The sequence below is a fragment of the Miscanthus floridulus genome, chromosome 11 (genome assembly GCF_019320115.1).
Source record: "Miscanthus floridulus cultivar M001 chromosome 11, ASM1932011v1, whole genome shotgun sequence".
Taxonomy (NCBI): domain Eukaryota; kingdom Viridiplantae; phylum Streptophyta; class Magnoliopsida; order Poales; family Poaceae; genus Miscanthus; species Miscanthus floridulus.
In genome coordinates this window covers 67334006-67357952 of record NC_089590.1, presented here as the reverse complement: position 1 = coordinate 67357952, position 23947 = coordinate 67334006, and the positions used below count along the sequence as shown (strand labels likewise).

General features: G+C 47.8%; 2 protein-coding genes across 2 annotated transcripts; both read right to left on the bottom strand.

Moving 5' to 3' along the window:
* Positions 1-2380: 2380 nt before the first annotated feature.
* On the bottom strand, positions 2381-3457 carry LOC136491112 (uncharacterized). The gene has a single exon (XM_066487342.1). It carries the CDS (start codon positions 3173-3175, stop codon positions 2762-2764), a length of 414 nt encoding a protein of 137 aa, XP_066343439.1. The 5' UTR covers positions 3176-3457; the 3' UTR covers positions 2381-2761.
* A 20067-nt stretch (positions 3458-23524) lies between these two features.
* Positions 23525-23947, bottom strand: LOC136492110 (uncharacterized). Its single transcript, XM_066488242.1, has one exon. It carries the CDS (start codon positions 23945-23947, stop codon positions 23525-23527), a length of 423 nt encoding a protein of 140 aa, XP_066344339.1.

Below are 23947 nucleotides of genomic sequence, written 5' to 3'. Positions count from 1 at the left end.
GCTTAGTTAATCCCCAAACCGAGGTGATCGAAGGTGGTTTTGACTTGTAGAGGATAAAGTCCCTCACAATTCCCTCTAATCCCCTGGACAGGGGATTAATTGAACAAATTCTCAAGCAACTGGTTCAACACCATTCGATAAGAACATTTAAGGTTGCATGTTTCATTAGATAGCCCATCACTACCCTCCTTCCCTGTCCACCGCCCTAGGCTCCCCATGTACCGCTACCACCCCCATCCCTCTATGTAGCGACCTCGCTAGTATCGATGACGAACAAGTACACTCCGTCGTCCAATTTAGTCACGAGATTGAAATAAATTGTGTCCCGTGGCTACACTAGATGGCATCGTCATGTTAATTTCTCGTCGGATCTTGTTTCTTGTAGAGAATTCTAGTGCGAATGCTTATCTAAGCATTTAGCCCGATGTTCTTCACGTCGATCTTTGTTTTAGCATGGTTGATGCAGTTATTGTGTATGTTTTATGTTTATTCTCATTTGAATCTATGTGTTACTGCTTTACTGGATTCCAATATCATGAGGACAGAAAGTTATCCGAACCTCCAGTTTCATAATGGCTGGTAGAAATGTTAGATTAAAATTTAATGTGTTAGATGCACCTTGAGAAGTTCTCGAGGTGTTAGACCATGCGTTGTTTTCAAGGTCTGGGGCCTATCACTGCATGGCGATTCGAGAGTGATGCTCTGACAATGGTCATTGGCGTCGCTAAGTTCTGACGTATTGGAACTAAGCAAGCATGAATTTCATAGATTATAATTTAAGAAAGTCATTATGGGGCTCTAGATTTACTCGAGCATATCTTTCTTACTATTTTCTAGAAAGTTAGATGTAAATGGAGATGGAAGGCAATTAACTTTTATTTTAATAAAATTCCTTTCAATTCGAAAAAATAAGAGGATGGGGATAGGGTCACGTCTCGTCATCGCAAGAGTGGACAAAATTAGTAACTCTTATATGAGCAGGGCAGGCCAAGAGGAGTCTCTGCATCTATGTCCACACACTTCAAAGGGTGACTGTGTGTACTTTGGAATGCGATACTAACCAAGTAGCCAGTCTGTTGGTATGAGCTGGGAGCAGGGAACGAAAGGATACAATAGCATATATAGTTTAATGCCTAACCAAAATGACATGTACATTAGCCGTGTAGCAAAATCAATCAGGATTTTTTTATAAAAGAGAAAATTAACGAGGGCGCTGCGATCAGGCTTACACGACAAACTCAATCTAATGAACCGTACTCCAAAATGTGGATAGCAAAAACTGTATCCTGAGACAAAAAAAAAATCAGACTTTGTGCATATACCATAATTGTCCTTCCACGAGCCATTGACCAACACTAACGCGGCGATGAATGAAAAAGATCGAGTAGATCAGCACAGGCCCCACCCATTATGAGTTCATGACAGCTTGAAATGGACCAGGCGGGTACAGGAATCAAATCGCTTGGAGGCATTATATATTTATTTATATATATTTATATGTATACCAGCAATCAAACAAACCATAGCAACAACAACGTCCAACCAAGCTTCCTCTTGGGAAGAAGTTGGGAACTGACCTACCCATCTTATTGCCCCCCAATAAATAAACAACCAAGAATTTGAAAGACTGCTGGAGAACCAGGATGACTCGCAGGTCGTCGATGAAACTCCAGATCGATCTAGCTACTTTCTATATATACACATCAGCAACGCTCTCTTTCTCTCTTTGAATATTTCTTTGAAAGGAAAAACTCGAGCTCCATGTCTTAGGCTGGAACTTTGTTTCGTTATCTTAAAAAAAATATTACCTGAAGGCGTGCATTCTCTGCAACCTAGACGAGGGATTTTTTCTTACTGGGGCGGGGGTATGTTCCGCTACCAAATGAATGTCTCGCCGACCATATCGAAAAAGGTTAACCAAGAACACCATCAGCCATGAACATTTCAGCATGTTCGCTTGCTCATATACGATCGTGGATTATAAGCTGAAATAGTATTTTTCTCTCACACCAAATCAATCAGCAGTAAATAATCCACGATCGTTTACGACGAAATGAACAGGCTGATTACCTCTGCCTTCTCGTAATGGAGGCCTGGCAAGTAGGCTATTCTGCCCTCTCCCCTCCCCTGCACGCAAAAGGCATGCATCTAATAAACAATAGTGTTTCACCTTTCAAGCTGGTAAGCAACGGAGCACCGAAAGGGTAACCCACGGCCTCGCTGTTGCGTTGCACTGCGGCCACACTGGAACAAGACTACACGAGATGAGCAGAGCTTCGCCAGCGGAGGAAGCCGGCAGCCTTCTGGAGTATATCCGAGACACGCGCGCGCGCACACACAATTGCATGCAAGAATCAGGCATGGATGAATACAATGACGATACACGCACACGGCAACAGAGCGCAGTATAAGTATGTAATGTAACAACAACGATGCGCCAAACAAACAAAGCTAGTACACCACGATCTCGCTAGATCTAGATTCTAGAGAATCCGAATGGAAGGGGAGTAGGAGAGCACCACCGAGTGATCGAGGGGCGGCGGCGGAAATTGGCGAAACCACTTGGCCGGGCCGATGTCTGTTTTTTTCCAGCAGGCAGGACGCAGGAGAATCGGGTCCGGTTCTCCCTGTTCCGCAGGACGGATTGGAACAGCAGCAACCCGCCTCTGGCGCCGCGCATGCGGGTCGTCGTCGGTCGTCGATCGGCGGCGCCCGCCCCAATGGCGCCGCGCCACCTGCCACGCCGACGCCGACGTGGCCGTCAGTCCTTTATCTGCAGCCAGCGGCCGAGCTGCGTCGGGTTCACGACGCCGGGGACGTGGGCCCCGCTCGCCATTAGCAGCCACGACAACTCCGCGTACCTCCTTTTCGGGTCCGGCTCGGCCCGCGCCGGAGCCGGAGCCGGAGCCGGGGCCGTGGCTCGGCGGCTCGGCTCGATCCGCCGCCCCAGGAACGTGCCGTGGGCGAGGAACTCGTGGGCCAGGTGGCCGGCCAGGAGCTTGTTGCCGCCGCCGCCGCCGGAGGGCGGGCGAGCCGGAGCCGGCTTCCTCGGCTCGGCATTAGCCGGCACCGGGAGCGCCTGGGCCTGCGCCTGGGCGGCCAGCAGCTCGCGCTCACGCTCCTTGCGCTTGCCGAGAGCGACACGCGCCGCCTCAAGCTTATCGCTGAGCGACATATCGACGGCTATGCTTCGCCTCTAGCCACGTCAGCGCGGGGCTGAGCCGTCCAAAAGGAAAGACGGAGGAGAGGCACAAAGTTTGTTTCCCCCTCCTGTGGTCTGCGGAGCAGGGGAAGGGGAAAGAAAAAGAGACAGGGCAGGGCACAAAGTAAGAACGGAGATGGTGGGACCCACGAGGGGCAGGACCGTAATTTCACAAGGCAAAGGCAGAAGAGCACCAGGGGAGGAAACGGTGGGAGAGGACGAGAGAGGAGGAGGGGATAGAAGTAGCAGGGAAAAATCTGGTTTAACGAGAAGGAGGGTGTGAGGTGGGGGGAAGCCTACTATTTATATCATGTGGTGGTCAAGAGAATCCATGGATTACGCCCTAATCACAAGAGTGCCACCGTGGTCTAGCGAGAAGGATGCCTACGGAAGGGTAGGCTCGTAGTTTGTTGGAAATATTTCAGCAGTATGGGTATTTGGTCAGGCGGGAAGGTTAGCGCGCTCGGGAAACTCCGTCGGGAGTGCACGCGCGGGTCACGACGCTAGGCACCGTCTGGGACCACCCGTCAGTGGTACGCAGGTAGGTTTGTTTCGTGTACATGTTTTTTTAGAGGACAGTTCCTACAATATCCATTTCCTTCCGCCTCTTGCAGATCTCCGTCGTGGAGCCTGGAGCCGTTCACCCATGGAGATGACCGGCGCCGCCGCCGCCGCCGCCGGTCGCTACCTTCTCTCCCGCCCGTGGGCCCAACCGCGGCGCGGAGAGGAGGAACCCGGGGAGGTTGGCGAAGCCGGCTGCGAGGTGGGGCCGTGGGAGGGCAGCCGGGCCAGGATGTTGAGGGCCGACTCCTGAAGTCCCGGCGGTGAGGACCGGGAATAGATGGATTTGTAGAGGAGTCTTAGCAGGTCGGGTCACGCGTTCGCGGGTAGGACGAAGGAGGCGAGTCCGGCGACGGCATCGGAGAGCTTGTTGTAGATGGACATGGGGAGCGCAGGCGCGGAGGCGGCCGAGAGGAGCACGCGCGGAGCGTGTACTGCGTGGCGGGAGACAGCGCGGGGTAGATGACGGACAGGAACGTCGGGGCGATGACGATGAGGCGGCGATGGGCGCGGAGGGTGTGCCGGCCGGGGAGAGCAGCAGGAGCCGAGGCTCAGCGCTAGCGCGTCCGGGTAGGACCGGGGTTGGGTTGGGGAACTGCTACTCCGCCCGCGACCTTGCCTCGTTGGCCGTAGAGGTGGGGTCCTCCAGCAGCGCCGCCGGGTCGGCGCCCAGCACCACCGGGTGGGGAGGGGATTGGGTTGCGCTTGGGCGGCAGCCTAGCCGCTGGGCTGTACAGCGCCCGCCGCCTAGATGTTCTGCACCGCGAATATATCCGAGATTCCGTCCCATTCCTCTTCTCCTAGGCATCGGTGCCTGCGCTAAGAGGGAGCCAAATCGATTCAGCGACGCCACACTCACTCGTTCCCCACCGGCAGGGCGGCACTCTTGTCTCGTCTGTGCAGACCGAGCCACCCTGCCAAGGTGAGTACCCTATCAGTCCTTGATGTGTCCATGCCTTGCCATGTGGTTTTTACCTAGTATGTGTCATAATCAGTTTAATCGCGTTACCTAGGTGCTCCTGATCCACTGTGTAGCAGGTTGCTTGACTAATTACCTTGTTAAGTAGTTCTTAATTTTATTGAGTATTTGCCTTGATTCCTAGTATTCTTAATTTCAGAGGACAACTCATTAGTACACACTGCAGGTAGTCATCTCTTCTCATCCCCCATCTTGACCTTTGCAGATCCAATTTGCTTCCATTATCTATTTGTATAATCTGGTAGTGAGGCCAAATTATAATTTTCTAAATAATTACTGATTATCATTTTGGTCGATACGAAGAAGAAAACACATACTAGTGCTCAACTGATGCTACTTGTGGTTAATGGCTTATAATATATTTCTGATGTTAGTGTTGAGTATAGGCAAAAAAGATGCCAATAATCCACTATGGCTGGTTCCTATTTGGAACAAATAACCTGGGAAATGAGTTATTAGTAACTCTTCTTGGTCCTGAATCTTGTTACTTTTGCAGCTTTCAAACTCCATGGACTGAGAACATCAAGTGGCGAAAAACAAGATAGCTCATAGCTGTAGGTCTGGCATTGTTTGATTTCTAAAGCCTTCATGTAAAAAAATTACTAGCTAAAATGTTTAATTCCTCCATAATTAGTGATACACTTTACCGGTCATACTAAAACAATAAAAACTACTGCAATGTCATACAAAGCATGGAATTAGAAAATTTTCTAGTGTAGTTCAAACTCGACATGGTAATCAGAACCATAAAAGTAGTGTATATTTAACATGGAAATCAATACGAAGTACAATTTTAACGCATTTTAGTTGTGGCATCTTTTTTTAATGGAAGGGCATTATCTCCTCTCTTTTTTTGCATTTGCATTCTGAAAGGATGTTTCACTCTGTTTTTTATGTGACTTATTAGGCATAAGACAACACTATAAAATGAGGAGCTCCCGATTAGATAATCTCTCCATTGTTTGCAGCAATGTGTAATGAACTATTATTGTCAATGTAATTAGACTTTTCCCTCACAAAAGGCCTAGAATCTAAGCTGCAAATCCTTCTCCTAAACTGCCAGTTCAGTAGAAGAATAGAATTGGTAAAGCAAATGCAAAGAGATGGATGCTCTTGATGTCATACAAAGCTGTTCAGGCTATGAATAACTCTCTATGCTGCATTTGCAGGCAGTTGTCGACTGTCTTATTTATTAGGTATGCATTTAAACTAAAAACTAGTATATTTGACATCTTAAGAAGAGGCATATGGCACTGTTTAGCAACAACAACAACAACAAAGCCTGTATATGGTACTGTTTAGCAATCTGTAAAATTAGTAGCCATTTTTAAATAAGCACACTTCAGTAGCACTAATTTGTGCAATATATGTTTCAGGTAAAACGTGTTTTTACTTGATTTGCTATATTTGCTTGCAACTGAGATTGTGTTCTGTTTTAGTACCAATCTTCCCTTAACAGCTATGACTAAAATTGTTATACTGCTGCCTCAAATCCTTAAGTGTTACATTTCACATTGCTAGCTTCTCGTCTACGAGTAGGTATCCTACACCAAGTTGCGATAAATTATGGGACGCCGAACATTTCTGGGATGCAGGGAATGAAAGTTGCGTAGTGTTGATATGTTTTTGGCTACTGTTGTACAAGTCTATTTGACATTTTGACCTTCTAAATGTTAGAAATTTGTTATTAGGGCATGATAATCTACTGAATCAGGTTGAGTTTTACACATGTTCTCCCCTGAAGTTATCATTATTCTTTCTGCATAGAAATGTGTTCTCTATTCCCCCACCTTGCCTACTGCGGTCATCCAATTCGCAGTGGTCCTCCTTTTTTTCATCCTTATGGGTATTGTACAGCAGAAATTGTTTATGTGCTTTTTGCAGTTTGATTCCATAGGACACGCAAAGGGCAAATGGGCCACAATCCACGAGGACGGTCCGACAGAGTATGCTGGCGTATTGTGGAGAGGCAACCACGGCAAAGGGTGATGGCGGCCAACAAGAAAGGGCCGCAGATGGTGCAGAGGGAGGGATCACCATCAGATCTTCTGTGTTTTTGCCACTTTGATCATTTGTGTGAAAACTCTGTTATTAGTACTGGAATCACATTTGTTACGTCAACAAATATTGCCGCCATTTTTTGAAATCCTGTGGAACAAAATCAGCTCTAGTAGATGGCGTCTGCTTGCTGGCTGGCTGCACTAGCCACTAGGCACTATGCTGGCTGTAGCGGCTGTTGTCTGGCTGGCTGCTGCAGCATCAGCCAGCATAGCTGATCGCAGCCGAAGTAGATCAATTCGGCTCAGTTCTGTCCCGCTCGCTGGTTAGATTGTGGTTGTATTGTACCCTGTTGCGTTTACTTTATGCACGCACTTGCATGCTTGATTACTAAAGTAACGAACAATCTGAAATCTTTAAAACTGCAGTAACCACCAGAACAATCTAGAGACATGGAGTGTCAGCTCTGGCTGCTTCTCACCAATGTTCAGAGGAGAACAACTTGAGTATCTGGTGTTACGAGATTATCTTGCACGGTATACGTCGGTGTACAAAGTGACTAATACGTAAATATTTATAGTTTTGTCGTACGTCGTGATTGGAGGTGGTCTAGTACTCAATGACACAGGGTTTATACTGGTTCAGACAACGCGTCCTACATTCAGTTTGAGTCGGTTAGTGACTTTATTTCTGAGTCCAGGTACTCGAAGTCTGCAGTAGAGTTACAAACGAGAAGGAGAAAGATAGGGTGTACAAGAGGTCGGTCGGCTCCGGTCGGAAGGGCCGAGAGCGATAGCTGTGGTTGTGAGCTAGGGAACTTGATCAATCTAATGAATCTAAAGGGACTGAGCTTGAATCAACTTGGTCTATTGGGAGAGAGCGCATCCCCTTTTATAGATGAAGGGGATGGCCTTACAGGTGAGAGGGAGAAAATACGAATGCTTCTAAGCCTTGTTGCCCACGCAACGGGTACAAGATAATGGTAGGTGCCCACAACACTGTTGATGTCACTGTAGAATGTCAGATGTATGTGGGAGGTTACGTCGTCTTATTCGGGTATGTCAGATGTCGGTATCTGCTATACTGTTGATGCCCAGAGGCATGTGAGGGGTTTTCACCATGTTTACTCGATACGGTAATTCTGGTACCCACAACACTGTCGATGCCCAGAGGCATGTGGGGGGAGCCATACCGTATGGGAGTCAATGACGCCCACAATACTGTAGAGAAAAATGTCGGCGCCTACAATACTGTTTGTGTCAGGGCGGTTGGAGAGTACTGTTCTGTGTAGGGTACGGTCCCTGGTACCGTGGTTTGACTTGTGTGCCTCGCCTTGCTTTTCTCCGCACGTCTCCTGGTCCCTACCGAGCGGGCGTCCTCGGTCGGTTGATCCTAGTCGCTCTGATCGTGTCAGCCGGAGAAGAGCGGTGAGCAGGGGCTGGGCGTATCCCTAGTTGGAGAGTGCGGGGTTGGAGTCGGAAGCGGTGCTTTTGGCCAGGCCTTCCGGTCGAAGAAGCCGTCCGGAGGCGGGCTGACGACCGAAGCGAGTGCTCCGGTCGAAGAGGTGGTCCGGAGTCGGAAAACGGGCGCTGTTCCTCCTCGGCCTGATCTTCCAGTTGGAGATTGGATCACTCCCCTAGCCTGTCGCTCAGGTATTTAGGCCGACCCATGAGTTACGCGCTGTCTGCTTGGGCCGGGCCTTTGCGGGGAAGCCGGTCTGCAAGGGACCCTGGTTTTATGAACCCGACAGTATATTAGCCTCACAAGTAGAAAAAATATGAGTTATTGAAGCATTCTTTTATCTAGGTGATGCATGTTTAAGTTACGACATTTCTTATTATGGTCTTTTTTTATTCTTTTTTGCTGAATGAAATTGTATCAACTACAATCAATGTTTTGAAAAAACGTCGTTTAATCACGTTTAAACGCTGAACGTTGGCTCAGCGTTGCGTTTAGGGGGTAAACGTTGAATTAAACGTTGTGCGTGATTAGGCGCTCGTTTAATCGCGTGGCAGAGATTAATCGCGCGTAATCGGTCAAAAAACGCGTCTAGGCGGTGGAAAACGCGTTGCTTGCGAGCTGTGACTGTTGTGTGTATATTTTCTTGTGATATTTTGCCTTGTGCTGCTGCCCTGTTGTTTGGAAGCTTGGATGTACATGGAGTCATGCACAATATTGACCAGAATTGATGCCTTGTGCTGCTGCCCTGTTCTTGTGCTGCTGCCCTGTTGTTTGCTAGATCAATTTTGCCTTGTGCTGCTACCCTCATAGATGAGTTTCTATTCTTTACCTATTATTTGAATTTTCTGTTTCCAGATTATTAAATTGTCTCTCTTTGATTGTTAGCTGCTGTTCAATGCAAGAAACCAAGGAGGAAAGGAACTCATGTCGAAAACAAGTGTACAGTAAGAGCCAAGAGGTATGATCACTGTTATTACTTCAAGTTATGTTATTAGTACTGACTTTGCTCTCAGTATCACAAAAATTATAAAAAAACAAAAACGTTTAATCATGTTTAATCTTGTTTAAACTTTCTAAACTCTAAACTTTAGGCTAGCGCACGCCCAACGCACAACGTTTTTCAAAACATTGGCTACAATATATTTATAATGTTTTCCATGTTATATTATTTCGTTCAAATGTTAGGTGCCCATAGCAATGCAAGGACCAAGACCTAGTTATTAGCAGAACATACACGAAAGTTAGGAACACCAAGGGGCCGTTTGGAAGACTAATTCGGTTCCGATTCTACAAAGAAACAACAGGAACAGTACCAATCGCAACAACGGGGAAATGTTCAGTCATGAAATGGTATGGAATTATTCGCGGTTTCTTCATTGGAGCTCGAAACACGAGAAGGCTGGTTTTCACATGGATTCTAGTTTCACTATTTTCAGTTATAATCCTTACTTAGTGCAACATGTTAAAATGGGTCGTATCGAAGTTTTTCTTCACCCACAAAAAGTTTAATTTTTAAGTATATTTTGTTTATATGATATTTATAAGAAAAAAAATACTTTATTTGGGAATCGGAATCTAGGCTAACATTCAAAGGTTTCGTAAAGTAATTTTGATTCATCATCGAAACATTTTTTGAGAGAATTTGAATCCAAAATATTTATACGAGAATTTGGATTCCTACCCAACACACCCCGAGTGGGTCCTCAATAGTGTTGAAGACCTAACTAGATGAGTTGGCGATGAAACAATAAATAAAGCAAGAAAACTCTGAAGGTGAAAGAAAAGAAACAACATGCAAGATAGGACTACTGGGCAGTGTGCGAGTCCATCGTTTCACGTTTTGATCTACTCTCTCACCTCCGTGCCAGCCAAAAGTGACCTCAACCAACGACCAAGCTATCCCATTGGGGATGCCCTTATCGTGTATGACTTTGGCATTCCATCAAAGCAACCCCTTTGGTGTTTGTCACATGTTGCCGGTGTCGAAGGCAAAGTGGTAGGTGACCGCGGATGGCCATGACAATCTGCTTGCTATTTCTATGGGGCAGCAGCGTCGCAATTAGGCAGCACAAGCTCACGACTGTCGCAACCAAATTGATCTCCTCCTGTCATTTTCGTTTCCCGAAAAATAATTTTGGCTAAATATATATTAAAAATATTAATATTTATGATACATAATTAGTATCATTGGATAGATATTTGAATATAGTTTTTAATAAATTTATTTAGAGATAGAAATGTTATACGTATTTTTTATAAATCGAGTCAAAGTTATTGGCACACAAATCGTGACGACAAATATTTATGGACAGAGAGAGTACTTGTTATTTCCATAGGAATCAATATTGCGTCTAGGCAGCACGAACTCATAGTCAATCACCGCGACTACGATCTCACCATGAAGGCGCTAGGGACTAATCGATCAACTAGTACAAGTTGTAGCGGGGAGACGAGATCAGTGCAGTGATCTACTTGTCAATTTTGTGGGTTGGTGACATCATGATCAGATCATGGATTGGAGACGATGTTTGGGATCAAGAAGTGGACGGATGTCAAGAGGGAACCTCAAACACCGATGTCGAGTTGATCACTCTTTGATCCTAGCCCAGTGACAATAATGTTCTCTGATGGGGTTCTGTTGGTTCTTGCCGGTTCATTTCGAATTGATATGATCATCGTCTCTGATAATTGTGTTCGCTACCAATTGAAAACATCTAGGCCTCTAGTTGGATTTTAGTGATTAATGATAATACAAGATTACTATGACTAACGTGTGTTTTGCAGAGGCAATTAAGTTAGGTCATAGTTATGGCAATTGATTGGGCAGTCATGGTGTCATGCCCCTGACGATGGAAATAATTTCGGTTTTCGAAGATGGACGACAAGCTTAAGGATGGACTAGTTCTAAGTGTCGTTTGGTGTTGAAGAGACACTTAGAGTAGTTTAGGACTTTGTTTTTCTTTTGGCCGTACTATTAAGGGAGTATGGACTAATAGCTTGACCTAGGTGAGTCTAGTGGGTTAGGTGTGGTGCACACTTGTTAAATCTAGCACTAGGTAGCTCCGGAGTAGCCCTAAGATCAATTGGAGCAAACTTCATTCACATATGATTTCGAGTTGAAAGTAAATGGAGGGTCAAATGACTGACCGGACACTGAAGAGTGAGTCTGGTCAGTTCATTTCATCAACTGGAGCCATCTGGTTGCGATCGGACGCTGAGTGAAAAGTAACCGGACGCTGGGTGCCTACGTCCGGTCAACTACAGAGAGGTTCTAGAGAGGGAGATTCCTGAACGGACATGTCCAGTCAGTGCTGACCGGACGCTGGTTAGGATCCAGTAACTGACCGGACGCTAAACAGCGAAGTGACCGGACTCTAGGTGCCAGCGTCTGATCAACATCAGTAAGGTTCCAGAGAGCGTCTTTCATGACCGGACACAGGTCAGAGTCCGGTCAGAACTTAACGGCTCTTTCTAACACAGTGGCGGGGATAACTGACCGGAGCGTCCGGTCACCCTGACCGGAGCGTCCGGTCACCCCACGGAGTGATGACTCAGCCTCTAAACGTTATATTTTGAATGAGGGGGTATAAATACTTACTCTACTCATCCAAAGAAGGTCTCTTGCCCATTTGTTCAGCTGAGAAACACCCTTGAGAGTGTAAAAGAGAGCAAGAGCCTAGTGAGGTGATTGAGATTTGAGAATCCAAGATTAATGCCTCATTAGTGCAAGGAGAGTAGCAAGTGTGCATCCATCCTTCTTATTAGGCTTGTCGTGGTCAAGTGAGAGTTTGTGCTTGTTACTCTCAGTGATCGCCATCACCTAGATGGCTTGGTGGTGATCGAGAGTTTAGTGATCATCTGATGGAGCTTGTGGATGACCCAACTCAAGTTGTGAGCGATTATGGGCGATTCACCACGACGGAGTTGAAAGCTCTAGTTTGATTTTGGTGAATTGATGAAACCCTAAGTGCTAACCTAGTTTATCAAGTGATCATAAGATAGGTAGCACATTCCAAGTGGTGAAGCAAATGAAGATCATGACATGATGACGGTGTTGCCATGGTGATGATCAAGTGCTTGGACTTGAAAAGAAGAAAGAGAAAAACAAAAGGCTCAAGGCAAAGGTATAAATGGTAGGAGCCATTTTATTTTGGTGATCGATACACTTAGTGCGTGTGATCACATTTAGGATCGATAGCTGTACTATTAAGAGGGATGAAACTCGTATCGAAATGCGGTTATCAAAGTGCCACTAGATGCTCTAACTCATTGCATATGCATTTAGGATCTAGTGGAGTGCTAACACCCTTGAAAATGTTTGTGAAAATATGCTAACACATGTGCACAAGGTGATACACTTGGTGATTGGCACATTTGAGGAATGGTGAAGAAGATAGAGGTGAAAAGGAGTTAGTCGTGCTGGTCACAGAGTGATCGGACGTGTCTGGTATAGTGACCGGTCACGTTCGGTATTAACGACAAACTCAGCGATCGGACGCCACACCGAACACGTCCAATGTGAATCAGCAAAGTCGTTGTTCGGTGAAATAGTTGATCAGACGCTGACAGCGTCCAGTCTGGAGTGACCGAACGCGTCCGGTCGACCGTGGGTGCTTACTGGACTCGACCGGACGCTGAGGCTCAGCGTCCGGTCAGTTTCTAACAGACGCGTCCGATCGGCCTCAGGTACTCTCTAGACTTGGCCGGACACTGCTGCTCTACGTCCGGTCATTTCTATTTCATCGTCCGATCGACCTACCAGACACGTCCGGTATTCACGAATGGTGCGTCCGGTGCACTCGAGCAACGCGTCCGGTCAATGCGCAGTCAGCCCAATAATTGAGCCAATGGCTCTATTCCGTGGGGGCTTCTATTTAAGCTCTATGGCCGGCTCAAGCTCACTCTCTTGGCCATTCGCATTGACATAGCAACCTTGTGAGCTTAGCCAAAACCCTCTCACTCATCTCCATCATAGATTTTTCATCTTTGTGAGATTGGGAGTGAATCTAAGTGCATTGCTTGAGTGTTTGCATCTAGAGGCACTTGGTGTTCGTGTTTCGCTGTGGGATTCGCTTGTTACTCTTGGTGGTTGCCACCACCTAGACGGCTTGGAGCAGCGAGGATCGTCGAGCGGAGGTTGGTGATTATCTCCGGCTCCGATCGTGGTGATTGTGAGGGGTTCTTGACCTTTCTCCGGTGGAGAGCCAAAAGGTACTCTAGTGAATTGCTCGTGGCTTGTGTGATCCTCATCTTATGTTGGTTGTGCGGCACCCTATTGAGGGTTTGGCGTGTGATGCCAATTAGCGTGTGAACCTCCAAGTGAGTGAATTACCACAACGAGGACTAGCTTGCCGGCAAGCAAGTGAACCTCGGTAAAAAATTATTGTGTCATCATTTGATTCTGAGGTGATTGGTCTTCATTCTTGTGCTTGATTGGTTCACTCCTCGACTCGGCGGTATAACCATCTTTCTCACTCTCTTTATATTACCACAAACTAGTTATCAAGCTCTTTAGTGTAGCTAGTTGTGAGAGCTTGTTAGTTTAGTTAGTGTGGCTCTTTAGTTAGTCTTTGAGAGCACACTAACTTAGTATAGTGACATGGCCATTGTGTGGTTAGAAACTATAGAAACTAGAATTGTTGTAGGTGTCTTGTATTTTTAGTAGGCTAGCACAACACTTGCTTCGCCTCATAATTGTCTAACTAGTTTGTTAAGTGTTGTTGTAGAAATTTTAATAGGCTATTCACCCCCTCTAGCCATTAGGAACTTTCAAGTGGTATCAGAGCCGAGGTCACCGTGATTTGAGGCTTAACAACTTTTGGTGTAAAAATGGCTCAAATCAACAACACCAAGAAGCCACCCCAATTTGATGGCTCAAATTATCCCTATTGAAAAGCTAAGATGACAACTTATATCAAGTCAATCAATAGGAAGGTTTGAAAGGTGGTAGAGACAAAGTTTGAGATTAAAGATGAAGAGGCTCCCACCACCGCTGAAGAAATACTACTCCAAAATAATGACATTGCTCTTAGTGCCATCCATGATGCTTTGGATGAGAGAACTTTTGAGCAAATTAAGAACATTAAGAGAGCTCATGAGGCATGGAAGAAATTGGAGGAATTATTTGAGGGCACTCAAGCCATGAAGGGTGCAAAGACATACATTCTCAAAGAGAAGTTTGCAAGCTTCAAGATGAAGGAGGATAAGAGTGTGCCGGAGATGTTCCATAGGCTTCAAGTGCTTATCAATGATCTCAAAGCACTTGGAGAAGAGGTGAAGGACAAGGACTTCTCCCACAAGTTCTTGAGATGTTTGCCTTCAAGATTTGGCACATTGGTTACTATTCTAGTGAGGAGTGGTTTGGACACCATGACACCAAACCAAGTGTTGAGAGATATAATGACCAATGATACATATAGAGATGATGATGAGAAGGAAGAAAAGAAGGAGAAGAAAGATGAGAAGAAGAAGAGTGTGGCATTCAAGGCTACATCATCTAAGGGCAAGGCAAAGCAAGATACATCAAGTGAAGATGATGGCTCATGGGATGATGATGATGATGAGAAGATGGCTCTCTTTCTCAAGAGATTTGGGAAGTTTATGATGAAGAACTAATATCATGCTAGAAGAAAGAAACCATCATCCAAGAATAGGGAAGAGTCAAGGAGATGCTTCAATTGTAAGCAAGGATCATCTTGTTGCTCAATGCCCATACAATAGCGACAAAGATGATGACAAGAAAGAAAAGAAAGAGAAGAAGGATAAGATGACATTCAAGAAGAAGAAGGGTGGTTCATATGTAGTCACTTGGGATAGTGATGCTTCCTCAAGTGATGATGATGATAGTGATGATGATAAGACCACCAAGAAGAAGGCACTTGCAAACATTGCTATCAATGAGACGCCTTCTCTCTTCGACGCTCCATCATACTTCATGGCTAAGGCCACTAAGGTACAAATTTGTGATGATGGAAGTGATGAGGAACATGATAATGAAAATGAAAATGAAAGTGATAGTGATGATGATGAACCTACTAAGGATGAACTATTTGACATGCTAGAAGATGCTAAAGAACACTTTAACATTAAGAGAAGGGAATGCAAAAGCTTACATAAGGAACTAAAAGCCCTTAAGCAAGCCTTTGATGAGCTCAATGCATCTCATGAGAGGCTAGAGGAAGCCCATGAGAAGCTTGGCAAGGCTCACAAAAAGCTTGAAAAGGCTCATTCCTCTTTGCTTGATGAGCTAAATAAAAAGAAGTATGTTGAGACTTGCAATGTAGGCTTAACTTGTGATATAATTGATGAATCATTATCTATGCCTATCATTGGCTCCCGCTAACCCTTCTTGTAGTACTTCTACTTCCACCTCATCTAGTAGTGATGGACTCACTTGTGATACCTCACTAATGGTTGAGAACAAGAACCTCAAGAAGGAGGTCAATAAGCTCACTCACACCTTGGCTAAGGCCTTTGGTGGTGAGGACCGCTTGTGTCGGTGCAGAAAGTGACCAACATGTAAATATTTATAGTTTTACCATATGTTGTGATCAGAGGTGGCCTAGCACTTAATGACATAGGGTTTATATTGGTTCATGCAACACACCCTACGTCTAGTTTGAGTCGGTTGGTGACTTTATTCCTGAGCCCAGGTGCTCGAAGTCTACAGTGGGGTTACAAACGAGAAGGAGAAAGATGGGGTGTACAATAGGTTCGGTCGGCTCCAGTCGGAAGGGTTGAGAGCGATAGGAACTCCGCTATGAGCTAGGTGTTCAAGCGTGTGCTTGGGGTCCAACCCTGGCAGTTCTGTGGTTGTGAGCTAGGGAACTTGATTGATCTAATGAATTTAAAGGGACTGAGCTTGAATCAACTTGGTCTATTGGGAGAGAGCGCATCCCCTTTTATAGATGAAGGGGATGGCCTTACAGGTGAGAGGGACAGAGTACGAATGCTTCTAAGCCTTGTTGCCCACGCCAACAGGTACAAGATAATGGTAGGCGCCCACAACACTATTTATGTCACTATAGAATGTTAGATGCATGTGGGAGGTTACATCGTCTTGTTCGGGTATGGCAGATGTTGGTATCTGCTATACTGTTGATGCCTAGAGGCATGTGAGAGGTTTTCACCATGTTCACTCGATACGGTAATTTCGGCGCCCACAACACTATCGATGCCCATAGGCATATAGGGGGAGCCATACCATATGGGAGTCAATGACGCCCACAATACTGTAGAGGAAAATGTCGGTGCCTACAATATTGTTTATGTCAGGGCGGTTGTAGAGTACTGTTCCATGCAGGGTATGGTCCCTGGTACCGTGGTTTGACTTGTGCGCCTCGCCTTGCTTTTCTCCGCACATCTCCTAGTCCCTACCGAGCAGGCGTCCCCGGTTGATTGATCCTAGTCAGCTCTGATCGTGTCAGTCGAAGAAGAGCAATGGGTAGGGGCTGGGCGTATCCCCAGTTGGAGAGTGTGGGGTTAGAGTTGGAAGTGGTGCTTTTAGCCAGGCCTTCCGGTCGAAGAGGCCATCCAGACGTGGCTAGCGACCGAAGCGAGTGCTCTGGTTAGAGAGGTGGGCCAGAGTCAGAAAACGGGCGTTGTTCCTCCTCGGCCTGATCTTTCGTTCGAAGATTGGATCACTCCCCCGCCCTGTCGCTCAGGTATTTGGACCGGCCCATGAGTTGCACCCTATTTGCTTGGGCCAGGCCTTTGCAGGGAAGCCGATCTATGAGGGACCCTAGGTTTATGAACCCGACAGGAGCCCCTGAGCCTCTGAGCAATTCGAATAGAATTGTCTAGGGGATTTTTTGCCTTGACAGTGGGTGCGCGTGAGCGCACCCACGGGTGTAGCTCCCGAGCCCCCGGGTAGTTCAGGCAGAACCATTTGGGGGCTTTTCTTGTGTCACCAGCGGGGGAGGTTGTTGTTTTGTGGGTGGGTGCGCACGAGCGCACCCGCGGGTGTAGCCCTCGAGTCCCCGGCAGAACCATCTAGGGGTGTTTTGTTAGTGGGCATGTGTGCTTATTTTTAGTTGAGATGGAGTTTGTCAACCAAGGCATCGTTGTGCAGCCGTGGTGGTTAGGTGTGGGGATCGGATGAGATGAAGCTCGTGGATCCTGGCATCGATGCGCGCCATGGGATCGGGCGAGGCAATTAGTTCATTAGTTTAGGGATTAGGCAAGGCGACAAGGCGGTGCTCGTGGATCCTGGCCTCGGTGCAGCCCACGCAGTCGAGTCAGTTAGTTTATTGGTTTGGGATCGGGCGAGCCAGAGCTCATAGATCCTGATGGGGCGAGATCGAGGTCATAGACCTAGTTTGTTTTTGGAGCGCAGTTAGAGCATAGCTAGATGGGCCAAGATCGAGGTCGCAGACCTAGTTTTTTGGAGCGCAGTCAAAGCATAGCCAGATGGGGCAAGATCGGGGTCGCAGACCCAGGTGTTTGGAGCGCAGTCGGTGCGTAGTCGGATAGGGCGAGATCGGGGTCGTAGACCTAGGCATTTGGAGCGCAGTCAAAGTGTAGCCAGATGGGGCGAGATTAGGGTCATAGACCCAAGTGTTTGGAGCGTAGTCGAAGCATAGCTGGATGGGGCAAGATCAGGGTGGCAGACCCGGGCGTTTGGAGCACAATCGAAGCATAGCCGGATGGGGCGAGATCGGGGTCATAGACCTAGGCATGTCTTGAGCCCCCGAGCCCTGTTGGGCCTAAGTAGGGGTCGGTGTGAGTTGTATGCGTTACCCCGTCCTCGGTTCCTCACAACCGGAGGGCTGAGTTTTGTCGCTTGTCCCGATCGCTCGGGCTCGAGTGACGCGCTCGGTGAGTTCGCTAACGGGTATGATCGAGCAGAATCTAGGTTTGTTGTTCATGACGGGGTCAGCATAGCCCTCTTGTAACATTCCACTGCTCCTTTACCTACAACCCGGTAGATGCCTGGGTCATTCCGTAGACTGACCCGGGCGGCCTAACAGCCTCCCCTCGATGGAGATTCTATGGGCTTAGCGAGTGGTTCAGGATTGAACGAGAAGATTGAGATGACCCTGTCTGCCAGACTAGATGAGGGCTACATGGGGCTCATCTTCATTTTTCTCCCCTGGCTCTGTTGGTTGCTTATGTCGAATGAGGCAACCACCACTTCATGACGCAACACAGAGCGTTGTGATGCATTTCGCTACACGTGCGATGCTTAGTTCCCAAGCCCCTGGGCTGTTCAGGGCTCGAATCATCCGGTAGGTATGGATGTATGGAATGAATGTGTATATGGATGTATGAAATGATTTATAAAGAAATAGAGGGGTTGGTAGTTTTTACCTTGATGACTCGAGTGATGGGGTTTGGAGAGCTCCAGTAGGAAACGTCCAACCAAGACCCGTGCTCGTCATTCGTGATGGAGTCAGCATGGCCTACATGGGGTGTCCCTTTGCTTCGGTGTGTTTTTCTAAGCTGTTCGATCAACTTAGGAAGCCCAATGGCCTCTCCCAGCGGGGATCCTGCTTTGGGTTTTTCCAAGTCCCGCCTGGTGGTGTGAAAAGCTGCCTACGTGTGGTGACATTTTGGTTTTCACGCTCGGTCGTGCGATAGTGGTGGGCCATACCCAGGCCATGTTTTGTCTCACCAGGTGGCGTTCCGTCTGACCCAGCGGCATTCTGTCGGCCAGCGTGCGTCCCATCGGTCAGGGTGTGTCCCATCATTTCCCATCCATATTGAATGGGGGAAGGGAGAGAGTTTTTCACTCTAATCTTTTGCCCCTCTTCGGCTGTCGTGTTTCTTCCTTAAATAGGGGGAGGGAGAGGGCTCTCCATCGTAGTCCTTTGCCTGTTCTCCAACTATTGTCTCTCCTCTTTCTTCCTCCTCACCGAGAGTGCCTGTATGCCATGGTGGTTCCTAAGTGAGAGAGATAGTAAGAGAGGGGGAGGACTTATAGATCCTTTCTTGAATCTAAAGCGCGATGTCGAGCTAGAGGCTGCCCGGGGCAGTGCTGGCCATCTTTGCCTAAGAAGAGGCAGCTTCCGTTGAAAGGGGTGGCGTGCTGGATTTGTCTACGAGGCCTTCTTTGGGATGGAGCCATATGCAGAGGGAAAGTTGCCTAGGATCATGCTGGTGGAGGGTTCCGCACCTGCAACTGCTCAGGTTGGCTAGTTCATAAAGTTTGATGAGATCTCTTCTAGCCATGGTGGCCATACTTCGATGGTGGCATCCCTGCCCAGGAGCTGCCTCAACTACATGAGAAGGTCCGGAGCCCCATGCTCTTCTACTGAGCATCTATGGATGCGGCACCTTTGAGGTACACGTTGCGCTCGTCGAAGTTGAGGGAACAGAACTAGGCAGGTCCCTTGAGGTATCCATTGCGCTCGTTGAAGTCATGAGTGGAACCGGGCAGGGGCCCCTATAGCGGTGGTTATGTCCAACGACGAGTGCCGTTTTCCTTTGGCGTCATGTGATGTTGTTGAGTGATCATAGTAGTATTTGGAATGGAAGTAATTTTTTAGCAAAAAATGTAATAGTTGAGTTCATGGGTGAGCCCCTGTGTGAATAATTTTTGTATCAATGAATATATCAGTCCTGTTCTTTGTGATAGAATCACTATCCGTTCCTTATTTTTATCCTAGCGTAGCTATTGTTTTTGTCCTTTCTTTTTCACACCTGCCTGTTAGTTCCATAGGCTGTAGCTTTTTTAAGAACCTGGGCATGGCCTGAGGGGCTCGGCTGCTCGTAACCATAGGTCATGGTGGGGTGCACTCAGTTAGGAGTAAGAACAAAGTTACGTAGGACAGTTAAAGGAAAAGGAATGCGCTTCCATTTGGGGGACAAAGTTGTTTACCACGTGATAATAAAAGAGAGAAGTAATATTTAGTATTATACCCTCATGTAGCCCTCGAGCGATCTGGGCTAAAACTATTTGGGCTGGGGTGCTTTACAGGAGCAATTGTTGACTAAAAAAGCGGTAAGACCAAATTTTAGGGGGAAAACGATGTAGCTGTTCAATGTTCCAAGTGTTGGTGAGAACGTTGCCGTTGTCGTCCTCCAGTCGGTAGGTGCCCAGTCAGATTACTTTGGTCACCATATAGGGTCCTTCCCATGGTGGAGAGAGTTTGTGTTTTTCCTTTGTCGATTGGGTCCTCCAGAGTACGAGATCGTCAACTTTGAGGATTCTCCCCCTGATCTTTCTTTCATGGTACCTACGGAGAGTTTGCTGATAGCGAGCAAAGCAAATGACTGTCGTCTTGTGGGCTTCCTCGAGCAGGTCAATTGTGTCTTGCTGAGCCTCCGCGGCTCGGTCGCGGTTGAAAGCCTTCACTCTTGGGGCACCATGGTCGAGGTCGGAGGGCAGCACTGCCTTAGCTCCATAAGTCAGAAAGAAGGGTGTGAACCCTATGGATCGGTTCAGGGTCGTTCTCAGGCTCTAGAGGATTGCTAGGACCTCTGCCACCCATCATCTAGCGTATTTGTTGAGTCGATCGAAGATGCGTGACTTGAGTCCTTAGAGGACTATGCCATTGGCATGCTCGACCTGACCATTGGTTCGTGGATGTCTAATGGAGGTCCAGTCGATCCTGATGCCGTATCCATTACTGAAGTCTAGGAACTTCTTTCTAGTGAAGTTAGTTCCATGGTCAGTGATAATATAGTTAGGAACGCTAAATCGGTAGATAATGTCGAGGAAGAATTTGACCGCCTCTTCCGAGCAGATGTTGGTGATGGGCTTGGCCTCTATCCACTTGGTAAACTTGTTGACTACTACGAGTAGGTGAGTGAAACTACCTAGGCCCTTTTGAGGGGTCCCACCATGTCGAGGCCCCAGACCGTGAATGGCCAGGTGATGGGGATGGTTTAGAGCTCCTGTGCCAGCAAATGTGTTTGCCGAGCGTAGAATTGGCATCCTTCACATCTGCGGACAACCTCCTCTATATTTCGTAGTGCGGTGGGCTAGTAAAAACCTTGGCGAAAGGCTTTTTCGACCAGCGACCTTGGGGCCGCGTGATGTCCACAAATCCTAGTATGGACTCAAGGAGGAGCTGCTTCCCCTGGTCGGTGGGGATGCACTTTATGAGCACTCCTAATGGACTCTATTTGTAGAGTATGTCACCAAGCACAACGAAGGTTTTGGCGCATCGAGCGATCCATCGAGCTTCAGTCCTTTCGGGTGGAAGGACCTCCTCGATGAGGTAGATGAGTAGCGGCGCTCGCCAGTCAGTTTGATCGAGTGCCAATATAGCGACATCGACAGGTGATGCCTTCATGGAGGTACTGGGATTGGAGCCCCCCGAGCGCTGGCCTGGCATCAGGGTGTGTTTGGGTTGGACCTTCCAGGATGCGGGCGGATGGCTCATGGAGGTCGTTGATGAAGATCCCACTTGGGGACGAGTCTCTCTTGACGGCCAATTTTGCAAGAAAGTCGGTGACATCATTGTCCTTTCAGGGGACATGGTGCAGCTCGATCCCCTAGAATTTATCCTCGAGCTTACACACCTCCTAGCAGCACGCTGCCATGAGGGGGCTTTTGTAGGAGGATTCCTTCATGACTTAATCAACGACCAACTCCGAGTCACCATGAACGTAGAGTCGCGTAGCGCCAAGCTCGATGGCGATGTGCAGTCTGTTGATGAGGGCCTCATATTCCGCAGTGTTGTTTGAGGCCGAAAAATGGAGACGGATGGCGTAGCGGAGTCTACTCCTGTCTGGGGAGATTAGAACCACTTCAGCCCCTGAGTCGGGCACCATTACAAACCCATTGAAGCACATTGTCCAATACTTGTGGGTTATGTTCAGGGTCGGTAGCTGGACCTCCATCCATTCGGTGACAAAATCCATGAGAGCGTGAGACTTAATAGTGGTACAAGGGGTATACCTGATGTCATGGCCTATGAGTTCAAGTGCCCACTTGGAGATTCGCTTTGTGGCATCGTGGTTGCGGATGATGTCTCCGAGCGGGTATGAAGTGACGACCGCAACTTTGTGGTCGGTGAAGTAGTGCAGGAGCTTCCTGGTCACCATTAGCATGGTGTATAGGAGTTTTTGCACCTGGGGGTACTAGACCTTGGGGTCAGTAAGTACCTCACAGACGAAGTATACGGGTCACTGTACTTTGAGCTAGTGTCCCGGCTCCTCCCTTTCGACAACTAGGGCAGCACTCACCACATGGTTGCTTGCCATGACATAAAGAAGGAGGGGTTCTCCCTGTTTGGGAGCGACAAGGATTGGGGCTGACGTTAAGGATGCTTTGAGGCTTTCTAGAGCCTACTGAGCTTCCTCAGTCCAAATGAAGGCATTAGTCTTTTGAGGAGCTTGTAGAGTGGCATCCCCTGTTCGTCGAGCCAGGAGATGAAGCGGCTTAGGGTAGCCAGACAGCCAGTGAGCCTTTGTACGCCCTTGACGTTGCATTTGGGGCCCATGTTGGAGATGGCCGTGATCTTTTCAGGGTTGGCCTCAATGCCGCGCTTGGACATGAGGTATCCAAGCAACTTCCCCTTCAGAACCCTGAAAACATATTTTTCAGGATTCAGCTTGATGTTGAACCTTCGGAGGTTTGCGAATGTCGTGGCTAAGTTTGCGATCAGATTGTAAGCTTGAGCTGTTTTGACCACTATGTCATCAACATAGACGGCGATTGTTGGTTTCGACCGCTCGACTTGATCAGGCTGATCGAGCGGGTCAATTTGGTCAACGAAGCATTGCTGCATGCACCTTTGGTTGGTGGCACCAGTGTTCTTTAGGCCGAAAGGCATGGTCACATAGCAGTACGACTATCTAGTCTGGTGATAGCCTAAGTAGGCATCCAGAAAGGAGAGGATCTCGTAACCCGAGGTGGAGTCGACTATCTGGTCTATGCGTGGCAAAGGAAAGTGATCCTTTAGACATGCTTTGTTGAGGCCAGTATAATCAACGCACATTCTCCACTTCTTGGTCTTCTTTTTAACAAGAACAGGATTAGTAAGCCAGTTGAAGTGGAATACCTCTCTGATGAATCCAGCTGCTAGGAGTTTGGCGATCTCTTTGCCTATCGCCCTGTGTCTCTCGTCGTTGAAGCGACGCAGGTGCTGCTTGGTGGGCTTCGAGCCTAGGATGAGACATAGTGCATGCTCAGCAACCTCCCATGGTATGCCCAACATGTCAGAAGGCTGCCATGCTAACACATCATGATTGGCGCACAGGAAGTCGATGAGCTCGCATTCCTATTTGGCCAGGAGCTGGGTCTCAATCTGCACCATCCTAGTTGGGTCGGTGGGGTCGACACCCATCGCCTTGGTTTCCTTGAGTGGGCGGAAGGCCATCGAGGAGGTCGGTTTGTTGTAGTTCGGGACTGCTGGGGTTGACGACTCCTTGGGCTACGGGAGCTCGAATGAGTTGACGACCGTGGTGGTGAGCTCAAAATGCTCGTGGTCGCACGTGAAGGCGTGCGAGAAGGCACTACTTATAGTGATGATGCCATTTGGTCCCGACATCTTTAGCTTGAGGTAGGTGTAGTTGGGGATTGCCATGAATTTGGCGTAGCATGGACGCACCAAGATAGCGTGGTAGGACCCTGGAAAGTCCACCACTTCGAAGGTGAGGACCTCTGAGTGGAAGTTGGCTCGTTTGCCAAACATGATGGGTAGATCGATCTGCCCAAGTGGGTACGCCTGTGCTCCTGAGATCACCCCATGGAAGGGAGAACCCGCTAGGCGGAGTTCCAACCTAGGAATGCACATGGCATCGAGGGTGTCGACGTAGAGAATGTTCAAGCCGCTGCCTTCGTCCATCAGCACCAT